Genomic DNA, 16,427 nt, shown 5'->3' on the forward strand with positions numbered 1-16,427 from the left:
CTCCTCCTCCTCCTCCTCCTTTCTCCTCCTCCTTTTCTCCCTTCTCCTCCTCTTTCTCCTCCTTTTCCTCTTCCTTTTCTCCCTCCTCCTTCTCCTCCTTCTCCTCTTCTTCCTCCTCCTCCTCCTCCTCCTCCTCCTCCTCCTCCTCCTCCTCCTCCTCCTCCGGGCACTGGCACGGGGGTGGGTAAGAAGCCTCTAAGGACTTTCCAGCACCCAGTTACTTCCTCCCCTTCCCAAGTACTCTGCACCAGAGGTTCCTGGAGCAGCTCCAGCCCCATTCATGCAGAGGAAGAAAACAGGAACAAACCAAACCAATCCTCCCCCCCCCCAAAACCCCAAAGCAAGATCCAACCCAGCCCCACTCCGGGAGAGCTCTCCCTGGGGGTGTCCACATCTCCCCCTCCAGCAGACCCCCCAGGGGTGGAAGCTGTGGGATCCTCTCGTGGTCAGCAGGGCAGGGGAAGGAGATGCAGGGCCCTGAGGAGCCAACTCTGTGCAGGGCAGCACCCAGCAGCTGGAGGCCTGCAGAGCCCTGGAGTGGTCCCAGGCTCCCTGCTGGCTCTGCCAACCTTTGCCCTCTTTGCCAGCCTGAGAAGCCAGCTCCAGTGCCAGGAGCAGCAGCACTCAGCCCCCTCACTGCTGCAGGGCTAAGCAGCTCCTGGGTAGCTATGGGGGCACAGTGGTGCCATAGGGACACACACAGCGGTGCCAAGGGGGGGTGGGACACAGTGGTGCCAAGGGGAGCAGGACACAGTGGTGCCAAGGGGAGCAGGACACAGCGGTGCCAAGGGGAGTAGGACACAGTGGTGCCAAGGGGAGCAGGACACAGTGGTGCCAAGGGGAGTAGGACACAGTGGTGCCAAGGGGAGCAGGACACAGTGGTGCCAAGGGGAGTAGGACACAGTGGTGCCAAGGGGAGCAGGACACAGCGGTGCCAAGGGGAGTAGGACACAGTGGTGCCAAGGGGAGTAGGACACAGTGGTGCCATGGGGAGCAGGACACAGTGGTGCCATAGGGACACACACAGAGGTGCCAAGGGGAGTAGGACACAGTGGTGCCATGGGGAGTGGGACACACACAGTGGTGCCATGGGGAGCAGGACACAGTGGTGCCATGGGGGGTGGGACACACACAGTGGTGCCAAGGGGAGTAGGACACAGTGGTGCCATGGGGAGTGGGACACACACAGTGGTGCCAAGGGGAGTAGGACACAGTGGTGCCATGGGGAGTGGGACACACACAGTGGTGCCATGGGGAGCAGGACACAGTGGTGCCATGGGGGGTGGGACACACACAGTGGTGCCAAGGGGAGTGGGACACACACAGTGGTGCCAAGGGGAGCAGGACACAGTGGTGCCAAGGGGAGCAGGACACACACAGTGGTGCCATGGGGGGTGGGACACACACAGTGGTGCCATGGGGAGTGGGACACACACAGTGGTGCCAAGGGGAGTGGGACACACACAGTGGTGCCATGGGGGGTGGGACACACACAGTGGTGCCAAGGGGAGTGGGACACACACAGTGGTGCCAAGGGGAGCAGGACACACACAGTGGTGCCATGGGGGGTGGGACACACACAGTGGTGCCATGGGGGGTGGGACACACACAGTGGTGCCAAGGGGAGTGGGACACACACAGTGGTGCCAAGGGGAGCAGGACACACACAGTGGTGCCATGGGGGGTGGGACACACACAGTGGTGCCATGGGGCGGGGGGGGGGTCACAACACAGCAGTGCCACAGGGAGGGGACACAGTGGTGCCATGGAGGGGACACAACACAGCAGTGCCATGGAGAGGGACACAGTAGTGCCAAGGGGAGTGGGAGAGAGTGGTGCCATGGGGGGAGGACATGACACAGCAGTGCCACGGGGAGGGGACAGAGCAGTGCCAAGGGTAGTGGGACACAGCAGTGCCATGGGGAGGGGACAGAGCAGTGCCATGGGGAGTGGGGCACAGCAGTGCCATGGGGAGGGGACAGAGCAGTGCCAAGGGGAGTGGGGCACAGCAGTGCCATGGGGAGGGGACAGAGCAGTGCCATGGGGAGTGGGGCACAGCAGTGCCATGGGGAGTGGGACACAGCAGTGCCAAGGGGAGTGGGACACAGTGGTGCCATGGGAAAGGGACACCCACAGCGATGCCACAGGGAGAGGACACCCACAGCGGTGCCACGGGGTGGGGGTGGGACAGAGCTTTCCAAGCTTCTGTGGTGCCTCCCTCAGGCCCTGCCCAGCTCCAAGCAGCAGCCGACCCCTGGAGAGCTCCCAGGCTGCTGGCAGGGCACTGGTGCCAGCAGGCTGGCAGGGCACTGGTGCCAGCAGGCTGCCAGCACCTCCTGCTCTCCTTTCACCTGGGCAAGTGTGGCAAGCTGGGGCCTGCCAGCTGTGCCAGGAGCTGCTGCTGGGCTGGCAGGGGCTGGGCACCCCTGGGGGCTGTTTCCCAAGGGAAAGAGGACAGGACCTGAGGGCAGCTCTGCTTTGCTCCATTTAATTCCAATTAACTGCAGCCCCTCGGGGCCGGGGGGGGGGGGGGGGGAGAGGCCAATGGAGCACTTTGGTGGCCAAACCCCCCCCCGGGGCTGTCCCACTTCTCCAGTGCCTCTTTCCCAAGCAAGCCTCTAAAGCTTCAGCAGCTCCTCAGACCCCCCCTCCCCCCCCAGCCCTTCTCTGCCCCCCTGCCTGGGAACCTGCAGTGCTTGCTTCTGGCTGACTGAGCTGAGGGGGGGGACACACAGAGGGACACAACCTGCTCTGCACTGGGGACTCTGCTGCCTCTGGGAAGCTCCTGACAGGGACCTGCTTGGATCCTCTTAGAAAGACACAGTGGGGTTAGGGCTGGGGCAGAGGAGGAGGAGGAGGAGGAGCAGCTGCTGGCCTGGATGTGCTGGGACTCTTCCTCCCCTGCCCAGGTGGGGAAGCAGGCAGCTGGGACTCTTCCTCCCCTGCCCAGGGTAGGGAAGCAGGCAGCTGGGACTCTTCCTCCCCTGCCCAGGGTAGGGAAGCAGGCAGCTGAGGCTCTTCCTCCCCTGCCCAGGTAGGGAAGCAGGCAGCTGAGGCTCTTCCTCCCCTGCCCAGGTAGGGAAGCAGGCAGCTGAGGCTCTTCCTCCCCTGCCCAGGTGGGGAAGCAGGCAGCTGAGGCTCTTCCTCCCCTGCCTGGGTAGGGAAGCAGGCAGCTGAGGCTCTTCCTCCCCTGCCCAGGTGGGGAAGCAGGCAGCTGGGACTCTTCCTCCCCTGCCCAGGTGGGGAAGCAGGCAGCTGAGAGTCTTCCTCCCCTGCCCAGGTGGGGAAGCAGGCAGCTGGGACTCTTCCTCCCCTGCCCAGGTGGGGAAGCAGGCAGCTGAGAGTCTTCCTCCCCTGCCCAGGGTAGGGAAGCAGGCAGCTGGGACTGTTCCTCCCCTGCCCAGGTGGGGAAGCAGGCAGCTGAGGCTCTTCCTCTCCTGCCTGGGTGGGGAAGCAGGCAGCTGAGAGTCTTCCTCCCCTGCCTGGGTAGGGAAGCAGGCAGCTGAGAGTCTTCCTCCCCTGCCCAGGTGGGGAAGCAGGCAGCTGAGAGTCTTCCTCCCCTGCCTGGGTAGGGAAGCAGGCAGCTGAGACTCTTCCTCCCCTGCCTGGGTAGGGAAGCAGGCAGCTGAGACTCTTCCTCCCCTGCCTGGGTAGGGAAGCAGGCAGCTGAGGCTCTTCCTCCCCTGCCCAGGTGGGGAAGCAGGCAGCTGGGACTCTTCCTCCCCTGCCCAGGTGGGGAAGCAGGCAGCTGGGACTCTTCCTCCCCTGCCCAGGTGGGGAAGCAGGCAGCTGAGAGTCTTCCTCCCCTGCCCAGGTGGGGAAGCAGGCAGCTGAGAGTCTTCCTCCCCTGCCCAGGTGGGGAAGCAGGCAGCTGAGCTGCAGGAGGCAAGTGGCTTCCTAAAAAAGCTACTGGAGAAAAAGGTGAAGGCTCAGGCCCTGCCCTAGAGAAGTGTGAGAAGGCTGCAGGCAGGCAGCTGGCAGCAGAGGGGCTGGGGAGGCAGCATGGGCACAGCTGCTGGCTCTGGGCTGTGCCAGGGCTGTGCCAGGGGCCAGAGAGGTTTGGGCTGTGACTTGTAGATGCTCCCTGGAGAGGATTGAGTGGCTCAGGTCTTCTCTGCCCTCTCTCTGGGTGCTCAGAGGGCAGGCAGTGGCTGTGGCAGGTCTCCACAGGTCCTGGCAGCTGCTGGGCTCCTTGGCACGTCCTGCCCCAGCTGACCTGGAGGCTGCTGCCAAGGGAGCAGCCCCAGCTCAGGCTCCCCTGCTCGGGACAGGTCTCCTCAGTTGCTCTCCACCAGCTTGGCCAAGCCCTGCCTGATCTCGCTGAGCTCAAATATCTTCACATCCATCACCTCTGCCACCTTGGTGACCTCGTTCTGCATCTTCTCCCTCTCGGCCAGGCTCTCGGCCAGGCTCTGCTCTGCCAGCTGCAGGCGCTGCTCCAGCTCCGCGTTGCGCTGCTCCAGCTCCTGCCGCAGGACACAGGGCGCTGGGGGGCGGCAGCTCAGCACCGACAGACCCTGCCCACACCCCTGCCCCCTCCCCTTATCGTCCCCACGCAGCCCTGCCAGCACCCCACCGGGCTGCCCACGCCCAGCCCAGCTCCAGCTCCTGCAGCAGGGGATCTGCCTGCCCTGAGCCCCAGCAGCCTGGCAGGGATGGGAGCTCCCCCGGTGTGCCAACCCTCCCCAGCTCTGATGGCATCAGTGTCTGCAGCCATCCCCCTGCCAGGACAGCCAATGCCTGTGTGCAGGGCTGAGTCCTGCAGCAGATCCTCCTGCTGGAGTCCTGCATCCAGCTCTGGAGCCCCTGGGCCAAGAGGGCTGTGGAGATGCTGGAGAGTGTCCAGAGCAGGGCCAGGAGGATGCTGAGAGGCTGCAGCAGCTCTGCTGTGAGCACAGCCTGAAAGAGTTGGGGCTGTGCAGGCTGGAGCAGAGGAGGCTCCCAGGGGACCTTCTTGTGGCCTGCCAGGACCTGAAGGGGGCTCCAAAAAAGCTGGGGAGGGACTTTGGAGGCTGTGAGGGAGTGTCAGGAGTGGGGGGGATGGAGCAGAGCTGGAGGTGGGGAGAGTGAGGCTGGAGGTGAGGAGGAAGTTGTTGAGCAGGAGAGTGGTGAGAGCCTGGCAGGGGTTGCCCAGGGAGGGGGTTGAGGCCCCATGGCTGGAGGTGTTTGAGGCCAGGCTGGCTGAGGCTGTGTGCAGCCTGCTGTAGGGTAGGGTGTCCCTGGGCATGGCAGGGGTTGGCACTGCCTGCTCCTTGTGCTCCCTTCCAGCCCTGCCTGGTTCTATGGTTCTGTGCTCAGCAGTTCAGAGGCAGCCACAGGCAGTGCCCCCCCCCCCGGGACCGCACGGCAGATCCTGCTCCATCTGCATCCCTGCCCCGAGGTGAGGAGCAGCTGCACCCCCCCTGCTGCACCCCCCTGCTGCACCCCCCCTGCTGCACCCCCCCTGCTGAACCCCCCCTGCTGCACCCCCCCTGCTGCACCCCCCCCTGCTGCACCCCCCCTGCTGCACCCCCCCCTGCTGCACCCCCCTGCTGCACCCCCCTGCTGCACCCCCCCTGCTGCACCCCCCTGCTGCACCCCCCTGCTGCACCCCCCCTGCTGCACTCCCCCTGCTGCACCCCCCCCTGCTGCACTCCCCCTGCTGCACTCCCCCTGCTGCACCCCCCTGCTGCACCCCCCCTGCTGCACCCCCCCTGCTGCACCCCCCCCTGCTGCACTCCCCCTGCTGCACTCCCCCTGCTGCACTCCCCCTGCTGCACCCCCCCTGCTGCACCCCCCCTGCTTCACCCCCCCTGCTGCACCCCCACTGCTGCACTCCCCCTGCTGCACCCCCCCTGCTGCACCCCCCCTGCTTCACCCCCCCTGCTGCACCCCCCTGCTGCACCCCCCCTGCTGCCGGCCGGGCGGGGGCAGAGCTCTGCAGGGACGCGGAGGGGCTCAGACAGCTCAGCTCCTGCTGCACAGCCGCGGCTCAGGCTGCTGGCCCTGCTGGAGCAGCGCAGGGGGGCTGGCTGCTGCCTGCTGCTGCCCACTGCTGCCTGCTGCTGCCTGCTGCTGCCTGCTGCTGCTGCTGCCTGCTGCTGCCCACTGCTGCCTGCTGCTGCCTGCTGCTGCCTGCCGCTGCCTGCTGCTGCTGCTGCCTGCTGCTGCCTGCTGCTGCCTGCTGCTGCCTGCTGCTGCCCGCTGCTGCCTGCTGCTGCTGCTGCCTGCTGCTGCCCGCTGCTGCCCGCTGCTGCCCGCCGCTGCCTGCTGCTGCCTGCCGCTGCCTGCTGCTGCTGCTGCCTGCTGCTGCCCGCCGCTGCCTGCTGCTGCCTGCTGCTGCCTGCTGCTGCCTGCTGCTGCCCGCTGCTGCCTGCTGCTGCCCGCTGCTGCCCGCTGCTGCCCGCCGCTGCCTGCTGCTGCCTGCCGCTGCCTGCTGCTGCTGCTGCCTGCTGCTGCCCGCCACTGCCTGCTGCTGCCTGCTGCTGCCTGCTGCTGCCTGCTGCTGCCCGCTGCTGCCTGCTGCTGCCCGCTGCTGCCCGCCGCTGCCTGCTGCTGCCTGCTGCTGCCTGCTGCTGCCTGCTGCTGCCTGCTGCTGCCTGCTGCTGCCCACAGCTCCTGCCCACCTCACAGCTCTGGCACCTGCTAAAAGCAGCCCAGGAGGGTCTGTCTGCCTGCTGCTGCCCACTGCTGCCCCACCTCACAGCTCTGGCATCTGATGAGTGCAGCACAGGGGGGTCTGGCTGCTGCCTGCTGCTGCCCACAGCTCTTCTCCACCTCACAGCTCTGGCACCTGCTGGGAGCAGCATAAGGGGGTCTGGTCGCTGCCTGCTGCTGCCCACTGCTGCCTGCTGCTGCTCACAGCTCCTGCCCCACCTCACAGCTCTGGCATCTGCTGAGAGCAGCACAGGGGGGGTCTGGCTGCTGCCTGCTGCTTCTGCCCACCATTGCCTGCTGCTGCCTGCTGCTGCCCACAGCTCCTGCCCCACCTCACAGCTCTGGCATCTGATGAGTGCAGCCCAGGGGGGGTCTGGCTGCTGCCTGCTGCTGCCTGCTGCTGCCCACTGCTGCTCACAGCTCCTGCCCTACCTCACAGCTCTGGCATCTGATGAGAGCAGCCCAGGGGGGTCTGGCTGCTGCCTGCTGCTGCCCACTGCTGCCTGCTGCTGCCCCAGCTCCTGCCCCACCTCACAGCTCTGGCATCTGTTGAGAGCAGCCCAGGGGGGGTCTGGCTGCTGCCTGCTGCTGCCTGCTGCTGCCCACAGCTCTTCTCCACCTCACAGCTCTGGCACCTGCTGAGAACACCACAGGAGGGTCTGGTTGCTGCCTGCTGCTGCCCACTGCTGCCTGCTGCTGCTCACATCTCCTGCCCCACCTCACAGCTCTGGCATCTGATGAGAGCAGCACAGGGGGGGTCTGGCTGCTGCCTGCTGCTGCTGCCCACCATTGCCTGCTGCTGCCTGCTGCTGCCCACAGCTCCTGCCCCACCTCACAGCTCTGGCACCTGCTGAGAGCAGCACAGGAGGGTCTGGCTGCTGCCTGCTGCTGCCTGCTGCTGCCCCAGCTCCTGCCCCACCTCACAGCTCTGGCACCTGCTGAGAGCAGCACAGGAGAGTCTGGCTGCTGCCTGCTGCTGCCTGCTGCTGCCCACAGCTCCTGCCCCACCTCACAGCTCTGGCACCTGCTGGGAGCAGCACAGGATGGTCTGGCTGCTGCCTGCTGCTGCCTGCTGCTGCCTGCTGCTGCCTGCTGCTGCCTGCTGCTGCTCCAGCTCCTGCCCCACCTCACAGCTCTGAGGGTGCAAGGATGCAGAGACACATGGGGGGAGCTGCTCCCATCCCCCAGAGGCACAGAGGCTGCCGGGGGGAGGGAGCTGGGCAGGGTCCCTCTGCTCCGGGGAGGGGTCTCAGCTCTGCCATCCTCACCTGCAGCTTCTGCAGCGTCTCCTCTCGCTCCCCCTCAGCCTCCCAGTGGCCTCCACACTTCTGGCTCTTCAGCATCTGGATCTCCTGAGGCACAGGGAGGGAACAGCATCATGGCAGAGCCACTCCTGTGCCAGGAGGGGCAGCCCCCAGCCCACGGCCCAAGCCAGGTCCCTTCCTTCTCAGCCACCCTCAGCTCCACGCTCCCACAGCTTCCTCCCTCCTCTGCCTCCCTCCTTGCCCCTGGTCCCCAGCCGAGGTGGGAGGCTGAGTGCCAGCAGGGCTCAGGGCTCACTGCACCCTGTGGCATCCTTCCTTGGATCAGATCTCAGGCTCTTGGGGCCAGGATCTCCACTCAGCCTCTGCACACCTCTGCCCCAGAGTTTTATCTCCAACCTGGGGAGCTCTCAGGGGTGGGGGAGGGGTGGGGGCAAAGCTCTAAGGACCAGGAACTCCTTTTCCACCCTCACTTTGTGGCTCCATCCACCCAGCCTGCAGAAGCCAGGCCCCCAGGAGCCCTGAGGATGTGCAAACCCAAGAGGCTCTCTCCACATCTCTCCTCCTTCACAGCCTCTGTGGCCGAGGCTCTGCTTTAAATCATTCCTTTGCAGTGCCAGTGAGAGTTCATCACTGCACCAGGCCACTGCAGCTGCACGGGGCTGGGAGGGAAGGGGGAGGCAGAGCCCTGCTGGCAGCCCAAGCCTCAGGTCCCCACTCAGGGCCATTCCCACGGGATGCTGCCAGCACTTCAGCCCCACTCAGCTTTGTCTGTCTGGGGAGGGAGACTCCCGAGGGGGCTGCTCTGGCTTGGGCAGGAGCAGGAGGGGCTCTGAGCCCTCCCCCCCTCCCCCAGGCTGCTGCCACAGCAGGGAGGGTGCTGGGGGCTGAGAGCTCAGCCAGCTCCAGGCTCTGCCCCATGGCTCTTGCCTCATCTTTAGCCTTGATCAGCAGCTCCAACTCCTCCAGGGTTTGGCTCAGCTCCTCCTTGTTGTTCTCACTGGGGGAGTCCTGAGCCCCCTGTGACTCCAGTTCTGCTACCTAGAGGGGGGCAAGCAGAGTGGAGGAGCAGTGAGACAGCAATGTCCTGACCCCTTACCCCCTCCCCAGCCATGCTCTGCCTTCCTTGCAGACCCAGCCCAGCCTCCACAGCACAGCAGCTCCCCCCCCGGGGCCGTTACAGCTCCCTCCTCCTGCTCTGCCCACCCCATGCCCAGAAACACTCCGTGCTGAGGCTCACCCTGGAGGCTCTCCAGCTGCAGAGGGGAAATAAGCTGAGCTGGTGCTCGAGGTACAGCTGCTTCTGTGCCTCTACCGAGTGCTCAGGGGCTGCCCTGCACCCGAGGCTCCTGGGGTCCTCCCCACTGGCTCCTGGGGTCCCCACCCTTAGCTCCTGGGGTCCCCACCCCTAGCTCCTGGGATCTCCACCCTTAGCTCCTGGGGTTCTCCCCATTAGCTCCTGGGGTCCTCACCCTTAGCTCCTGGGGTCCCCACCCCTAGCTCCTGGGGTCCTCACCCTTAGCTCCTGGGGTCCCCACCCCTAGCTCCTGGGGTCCTCACCCTTAGCTCCTGGGGTCCCTCCCCTTAGCTCCTGGGGTCCCCCTCTTAGCTCCTGGGGTACTCCTCCCTAGCTCCTGGGGTCCTCCCCATTAGCTCCTGGGGTCCTCCTCCCTAGCTCCTGGGGTCCTCCCCACTCGCTCCTGGGGTCCTCACCTTTAGCTCCTGGGGTCCCCACCCCTAGCTCCTGGGGTCCTCACCCTTAGCTCCTGGGGTCCTCCCCACTAGCTCCTGGGGTCCTCACCCTTAGCTCCTGGGGTCCCCACCCCTAGCTCCTGGGGTCCTCACCCTTAGCTCCTGGGGTCCTCAACCTTAGCTCCTGGGGTCCCCCCTCTTAGCTCCTGGGGTCCTTCCTAGCTTCTGGGGTCCCCACCCCTAGCTCCTGGGGTCCTCACCCTTAGCTCCTGGGGTCCCTCCCCTTAGCTCCTGGGGTCCTCAACCTTAGCTCCTGGGGTCCTCCCCTCTAGCTCCTGGGGTCCTCAACCTTAGCTCCTGGGGTCCTCCCCTCTAGCTCCTGGGGTCCTCACCCCCAGCTCCTGGGGTCCTCACCCCTAGCTCCTGGGGTCCTCAACCTCAGCTCCTGGGGTCCTCCCCTCTAGCTCCTGGGGTCCTCACCCCTAGCTCCTGGGATCTCCACCCTTAGCTTCTGGGGTCCTTTCTCCTAGCTCCTGGGGTCCTCACCCCTAGCTCCTGGGGTCCTCCCCACTAGCTCCTGGGGTCCTCACCCCTAGCTCCTGGGGTCCCCACCCTTAGCTCCTGGGGTCCTCCTCCCTAGCTCCTGGGGTCCCTCCCCTTAGCTCCTGGGGTCCCCCTCTTAGCTCCTGGGGTCCTCCTCCCTAGCTCCTGGGGTCCTCCCCACTAGCTCCTGGGGTCCCTCCCCTAGCTCCTGGGGTCCTCCCCACTAGCTCCTGGGGTCCCTCCCCTAGCTCCTGGGGTCCCCCCTCTTAGCTCCTGGGGTCCCTCCCCTAGCTCCTGGCTGTGCCAAAAGCCATCAAGCAGCTGAGCACAGCCAGGGCCAAGGCAGCTCTGGGGACCTTTCCCAGCCAAACCCCAACCACCCTAACAGCCCTGCCCAGCTCTGCCCTGCCAGCACAGCCAAGCTGTGTGACTGTCACCCCCTGCCCCGATGCCAGCCCAGATGAGCTCTGCCCTCTGGCACTGCCAGGTCCCAAACTTTCCATTATTCCACCCAAACAAGGCCTTGTTTGTAGGGCACCACTCTGCTGCTGCAGCTAATGGCAGCAGACAGAGCAGTGCCCATCCTGCCTGCCCATCCTGCCCTGATGCCCAGCTCAGGTGCTGCTGGCAGCTGCAGGGAAGTGACATTCCCTGACCCGGGGCTCTGCTTCCCTGCCTTTGCCCAGAGGGAGCCAGCAGGAAGCAGCTCCTGCAGCAGCTCTCCTGTTCCCTGCCCTCATTCCCTGCCAGGCTCATGCAGCATCCTGGAATTGCATCCCTTCTCCTGCTGGGGATGGGAGGGGGACAAGGGCAGCTCCTGGCCCCAGGAGGGAGCTCACTGCCAGCTGGGGATGGGAGGGGGTCAAGGGCAGCTCCTGGCCCCAGGAGGGAGCTCACTGCAGGAGATGGGAGGGGGACAAGGGCAGCTCCTGGCCCCGGGAGGGAGCTCACTGCTGGGGATGGGAGGGGGTCAAGGGCAGCTCCTGGCCCCAGGAGGGAGCTCACTGCCAGCTGGGGATGGAAGGGGGACAAGGGCAGCTCCAGGCCCCAGGAGGGAGCTCACTGCTGGGGATGGAAGGGGGACAAGGGCAGCTCCTGGCCCCGGGAGGGAGCTCACTGCTGGGGATGGGAGGGGGACAGAGGCAGCTCCTGGCCCCGGGAGGGAGCTCACTGCCAGCTGGGGATGGGAGGGGACAGAGGCAGCTCCTGGCCCCAGGAGGGAGCTCACTGCCAGCTGGGGATGGAAGGGGGACAAGGGCAGCTCCTGGCCCCAGGAGGGAGCTCACTGCCAGCTGGGGATGGGAGGGGACAGAGGCAGCTCCTGGCCCCAGGAGGGGGCTCACTGCCAGCTGGGGATGGGAGGGGGACAGAGGCAGCTCCTGGCCCCAGAAGGGGGCTCACTGCTGGGGATGGGAGGGGGACAGAGGCAGCTCCTGGCCCCGGGAGCTCGCTCGCTGCCAGCCGCTGGGGGGCTCTGGGCTCTCACCCTCTGCCGCAGCGTTTCGGTCTCCTCCTGGTACGCTGCCAGCTGCTTCTTCCACTGGTCCACGTTGGCATTGGCCTCGTGCAGAGCAGCCACCAGCTTGGTGTTGTTGTCCTGCAGGCTGAAGAACTCAGCCTCCCACTGCACCTCGCTCACCGAGCTGAGAAGAGAAGAGGGGCAGGGGGGGGGAGGCAGAGCAGTGTGAGAGCCTCAGCCTGGAGGCTGCTGCCCAGCGCTGGACCCAAGCACTGGGAGGGGCTGAGCAGCTCCTTGGGTCCCCTTTGGCTGCCCAGGTGGAAATGCTTCCTCCAGCCTTGCACCTGCAGCTCTTTGCCTTGGGCCCTGGGTGAGGTTTGGTTGCCAGGCCACGTCTGCTGCTTGCTGCCAGCTGCAGAAACCAGGCTGAGAGGCTGCCAGGGTGGGGAGGTGAGGGGCAGGCAGCTACCAGGCAGCAGCTCTGCAGGGCAGGACCTGGAGTCCACCTTTGAAAGCTTTGAAGCAAACTCTGCCAGCCCAGGCCCAGGGCAGGCAGCAGAGGGCAGGCAGCAGAGGGCAGGCAGCAAAGGGCAGGCAGCAGAGGACAGGCAGCAGAGGGAAGGCAGCAGAGGGCAGGCAGCAGAGGGAAGGCAGCAGAGGACAGGCAGCAGAGGGAAGGCAGCAGAGAGAAGGCAGCAGAGGATGGGCAGCAGAGGGCAGGCAGCAGAGGGCAGGCAGCAGAGGACAGGCAGCAGAGGGAAGGCAGCAGTGGGAAGGCAGCAGAGGGAAGGCAGCAGAGGGAAGGCAGCAGTTAGAAGGCAGCAGAGGGCAGGCAGCAGAGGGCAGGCAGCAGAGGACAGGCAGCAGAGGGAAGGCAGCAGTGGGAAGGCAGCAGAGGGAAGGCAGCAGAGGGAAGGCAGCAGAGGGAAGGCAGCAGAGGGCAGGCAGCAGAGGGCAGGCAGCAGTGAGAAGGCAGCAGTGAGAAGGCAGCAGAGGGAAGGCAGCAGAGGGAAGGCAGCAGAGGGAAGGCAGCAGAGGGAAGGCAGCAGAGGGAAGGCAGCAGTGGGAAGGCAGCAGAGGGCAGGCAGCAGTGAGAAGGCAGCAGTGAGAAGGCAGCAGTGAGAAGGCAGCAGAGGGCAGGCAGCAGAGGGCAGGCAGCAGAGGGCAGGCAGCAGAGGGCAGGCAGCAGAGGGCAGGCAGCAGAGGACACTTCTGCTGTTCAGACATCCCAAGTGCTCAGCTGGCAGCTCAGCAGGGCAGAATCCAGCCCAGAGCCTCCCGAAGGGGCACGGAGAGGAAGCAGCAGGGACTGCGCTGGAGCCGCCAGGGGAATCGCCACAGCCCTGGGGCAAGCTGGAGGAGTGAGGCCATCTGCAGCTAACTGGCATCAGCTCCTCTCTGCTGTGGGCACAGAGCATTCCCTGGCATCAGCTCCCCTCTGCTGTGGGCACAGAGCATTCCCCTCCCCACGCCACCGGCAAGCAAACTTCACCTCCGAGCTGCAAGAACTGAGGAAGAGGAGGAGTGAGGATGGTGCAGGGTTGGAGCAGCAGTGGCTGTGGGGCACTACCCAGCTAGCCACAGAAGCAGCCTAGGCTCAGAAGCACCTGGGGGTGGGGGTAGGGGGCACATGCAGCAGGTGCTGCCAGTCTGGGAGGTGCTGGTGGCAGCCTCACCCTTCCGACAGCATCTTCTTCAGCCGCTCCTTCTCCGTGGTGATCTCCACGTCTGCACTCTGGCTCCTGAACAGTTTATCTTCTCCTGGCCCATTGGAGCTGATGATGGGGCTGGGAAGGACCTGCAGAAGGGCCTAGAGGTGTTTGCCAGCCAGGCCACATGGGCACCACAAGCTCCCCCAGGAGCCCAGGCTGCCAGGGCCGGCTCTGAGTCCCTGCGCTCCTTGCTGCCTCCCAGGCAGGTTCTGTGCTGCTCTGCACACCCAAGAGGGGCAAAGAACCTCCTGGGTGGCTCAGCCCTGGCACTGAGGTGACCTGAGGAGCTCTGGGGACACAGGGCACTCTCCTGGGTAGGGAGGTTGGCACTTTGCTCTTGCCCTGTGCCATGCCCTCGTGGCACGCTGGGGCGGTGATCCCAGCGCAGGCAGCCCGGGCAGGGGAGCTCCCAGCCTGCACTCAGCAGCTCCTGCTCCTTCCTGACCTCAGCTCCTGAGTCCTCTGACTCTCAGCTCACCCTTCCCAAATGCCAAGAGCCACAGCCCTGAGCCCTGCAGCTCTGCCCAGCGCTGGGGCTGCTCCAGCTGCCCCCTTCAGGGCTTTGCCTGGCTTCTATCAGCGGTTCCCTGCTGGCTGGCAGAGCAGTGCAGAGACCCAAACTCCAACCCCAGAGCTGCCAGGCCTCCTGTGCTCAGCCTCCAGCTCACTTCTGCACCCTGGGCCACTGCCATGCAGCTTGCCAGGCTCCAGGCAGGGAAGCTGCTGCTGGTTGAGGTGCCCATGGCACTCACCTGCCCATAGCACTCAACTGCCTGTGGCACTCAACTGCCTGTGGCACTCACCCCCCAAAGAGCTGCCAGAAGAACCTGCCAAGCCCTGCACCACAGAGTACCCCTCCCCTGTGGCTCCATAGCCCTTCTCATCCCCCAGGCTGCTGGCAGCTGCCAGTGGACCCTGCAGAAGCCACAGCAGCCTTTGCAAACCCCCCCCCCCCCCCCCCAAGCCCCTCCAGAGGGGCACAACAGCAGGGTAGGAGCTTGGCACCAAGGGAAAAAGGGAGCTATAAAAAGCAACAAGTCTGGTCCAGGAGCCTCTGGGGGCTGTGGGGGGGGCCAGGAGGCTGCTGAGCTCTGGGCAGAGGTAGCCCTCAAATGCCTGTGCTAAGGACAAGCTCCTGCCCCAGGAGTCTGCTGGCATCTATTAATAGAGCCAGGCAGTGCCAGAGGCCACGAGGGGCACCAAGCTCCAGGAAGCCTTCCAGAGGAGTGGCTGAGAAGTGAGAGCTGCACAGCACAACTTGGCCCTACCCCGAGGTGGGAAACTGAGGCAGAAGTCCCCTGGTGTGGTGGTCTGAGCCCCTGCAAGTCCAGCTGGGGCTGGGATCAGGCTGGAGAGGCTCCAGGGTTTTGTGGCTGGCATTAGGCACAGTGCCAGGCTCTGGGGTGGGGATGCTGAATGGGATGGGGCTTGGCTTAAAAGCTACCAGAGGAGAGGAGGAGAGGAGAAGGGAGAGGAGAAGGAAGGGAGAGGAGAAGGGAGAGGAGAGGGGAGAGGAGAGGGGAGAGGGGAAGGGAGAGGAGAAGGGAGAAGAGAAGGGAGAGGAGAAGGGAGAGGAGAAGGAGAGAAGGGAGAGGGGAAGGGAGAGGAGAGGGGAGAGGAGAGGGGAGAGGAGAAGGGAGAGGAGAAGGGAGAGGAGAAGGGAGAGGAGAGGGGAGAGGAGAAGGGAGAGGAGAGGGGAGAGGAGAAGGGAGAGGAGAGGGGAGAGGAGAGGGGAGAGGAGAAGGGAGAGGAGAAGGGAGAGGAGAAGAGAGAGGAGAAGGGAGAGGAGAGGGGAGAGGAGAGGGGAGAGGAGAGGGGAGAGGAGAAGGGCGAGGAGAAGGGAGAGGAGAACGGGCAGGAGTCGGTAGAGTAAAGGGGGGAGGAGAAGGGAGAGGAGAAGGGAGAGGAGAAGGGAGAGGAGAGGGGAGAGGAAAGGGGAGAGGAGAAGGGAGAGGAGAAGGGAGAGGAGAAGGGAGAGGAGAAGGGAGAGGAGAGGGGAGAGGAGATGGGAGAGGAGAAGGGAGAGGAGAAGGGAGAGGAGAAGGGAGAGGAAAAGGGAGAGGAGAAGGGAGAGGAGAACCTGCCAGGAGCATTGGGGAGGAGAGGGGAGGGGAGGAGAGAGCTGCTGCCTGGGTTGCTGCCCAGCCCTGAGCCGCTGCAGCCGCGGTGAAAGTGGAGCAGACGCAGGCAGGGAGGGCCCTGCCCTGCCTGCAGCAGACAGATCTGCTCCCTGCTCCCCTGCCACCAGCGCTCAGCATCAATTATTCAGCCTGGATCCAGGTCTGGAGCTCTGCTCAGGCTGAGGCAGGAGGGCCCAGGGCTGGCTGGGAGCGCAGGCTGGGGAAGGCAGGAGCAGAGCTGCGCGGCCACATGGCAGGGGCACTGCACGTGGCAGTGCCAGCTGGCTGCGGGCACGGCCTGGGCATGGCTGTGCCCAGCTCTGCCGCTGCGGGAGGGGGCAGGATGCGAAGGGTCAGTGCTGACCCCGCCGAGAACAGGAGGAGCCTCCGGGGGCGTCCCTGACCTGCGCTCAGCCTGCGGCTCCGGACCGCACCCGGGAGGGGACCGAGTCCTGCGCTGGCACCTGGGCACTGGCACCTGGGCACTGGCACCTGGGCTCGGGCACATGGGCACTGGCACCTGGGCACGGGCACCTGGGCACGGGCACCTGGGCACGGGCACCTGGGCACTGGCACCTGGGCTCGGGCACATGGGCACTGGCACCTGGGCACGGGCACCTGGGCACAGGCACCTGGGCACTGGCACCTGGGCACGGGCACCTGGGCACGGGCACCTGGGCACTGGCACCTGGGCACGGGCACCTGGGCTCAGGCACCTGGGCACGGGCACCTGGGCTCGGGCACCTGGGCACGGGCACCTGGGCTCGGTCTCTGCTCCCGGCCTGCGCCAGCTGCTTCTCAGGGCAGCTGCGGGGAGGAGGCTGCAGCTGGGGGGAGGGGGGAAAGGGAAAGAGGAAAAGGGGAAGGGGAGGGGAAAGGAAAAAGGGAAAGGGAAAGGGAAAGGGAAAGGGAAAGGGGAAGGGGAAGGGGAAGGGGAAAGGGAAAGGGAAAGGGAAAGGGAAAGGGAAAGGGAAAGGGAAAGGGAAAGGGAAAGGGAAAGGGA

At 65.6% G+C, this 16,427-nt stretch overlaps 2 protein-coding genes across 5 annotated transcripts in view; both read right to left on the reverse strand.

Annotated features, from left to right (window-relative positions):
• Window positions 1–2,472: 2,472 nt before the first annotated feature.
• Window positions 2,473–4,004, reverse strand: LOC135192035 (uncharacterized). The gene is made up of 4 exons (XM_064174837.1): window positions 3,980–4,004; window positions 3,405–3,928; window positions 3,076–3,363; window positions 2,473–2,951 (listed from the first exon to the last, which is right to left on the reverse strand). The coding sequence occupies exons 1-4, from the start codon at window positions 4,002–4,004 to the stop codon at window positions 2,811–2,813; spliced, it is 978 nt and encodes a 325-aa protein (XP_064030907.1). The 3' UTR covers window positions 2,473–2,810.
• HOMER3 (homer scaffold protein 3) overlaps window positions 3,781–16,427 on the reverse strand; it is a 35,785-nt gene continuing 23,138 nt past the window's right edge. For 3 of the 4 annotated variants that reach the window (XM_064175190.1, XM_064175188.1, XM_064175187.1), the window contains 5 exons: window positions 13,269–13,390; window positions 11,620–11,776; window positions 8,829–8,939; window positions 7,905–7,988; window positions 3,781–4,466 (listed from right to left, as the gene is read on the reverse strand). In XM_064175190.1, coding sequence (XP_064031260.1) covers window positions 4,278–4,466; window positions 7,905–7,988; window positions 8,829–8,939; window positions 11,620–11,776; window positions 13,269–13,390 — 663 coding nt within the window. In that variant the 3' untranslated portion in view covers window positions 3,781–4,277. Of the gene's footprint in view, window positions 4,487–7,904; window positions 7,989–8,828; window positions 8,940–11,619; window positions 11,777–13,268; window positions 13,391–16,427 lie in introns of all 4 variants that reach the window. The other variant, XM_064175189.1, reaches the window with a different exon arrangement.

The sequence above is a fragment of the Pogoniulus pusillus genome, chromosome 41 (assembly GCF_015220805.1).
Source record: "Pogoniulus pusillus isolate bPogPus1 chromosome 41, bPogPus1.pri, whole genome shotgun sequence".
Taxonomy (NCBI): Eukaryota; Metazoa; Chordata; class Aves; order Piciformes; family Lybiidae; genus Pogoniulus; species Pogoniulus pusillus.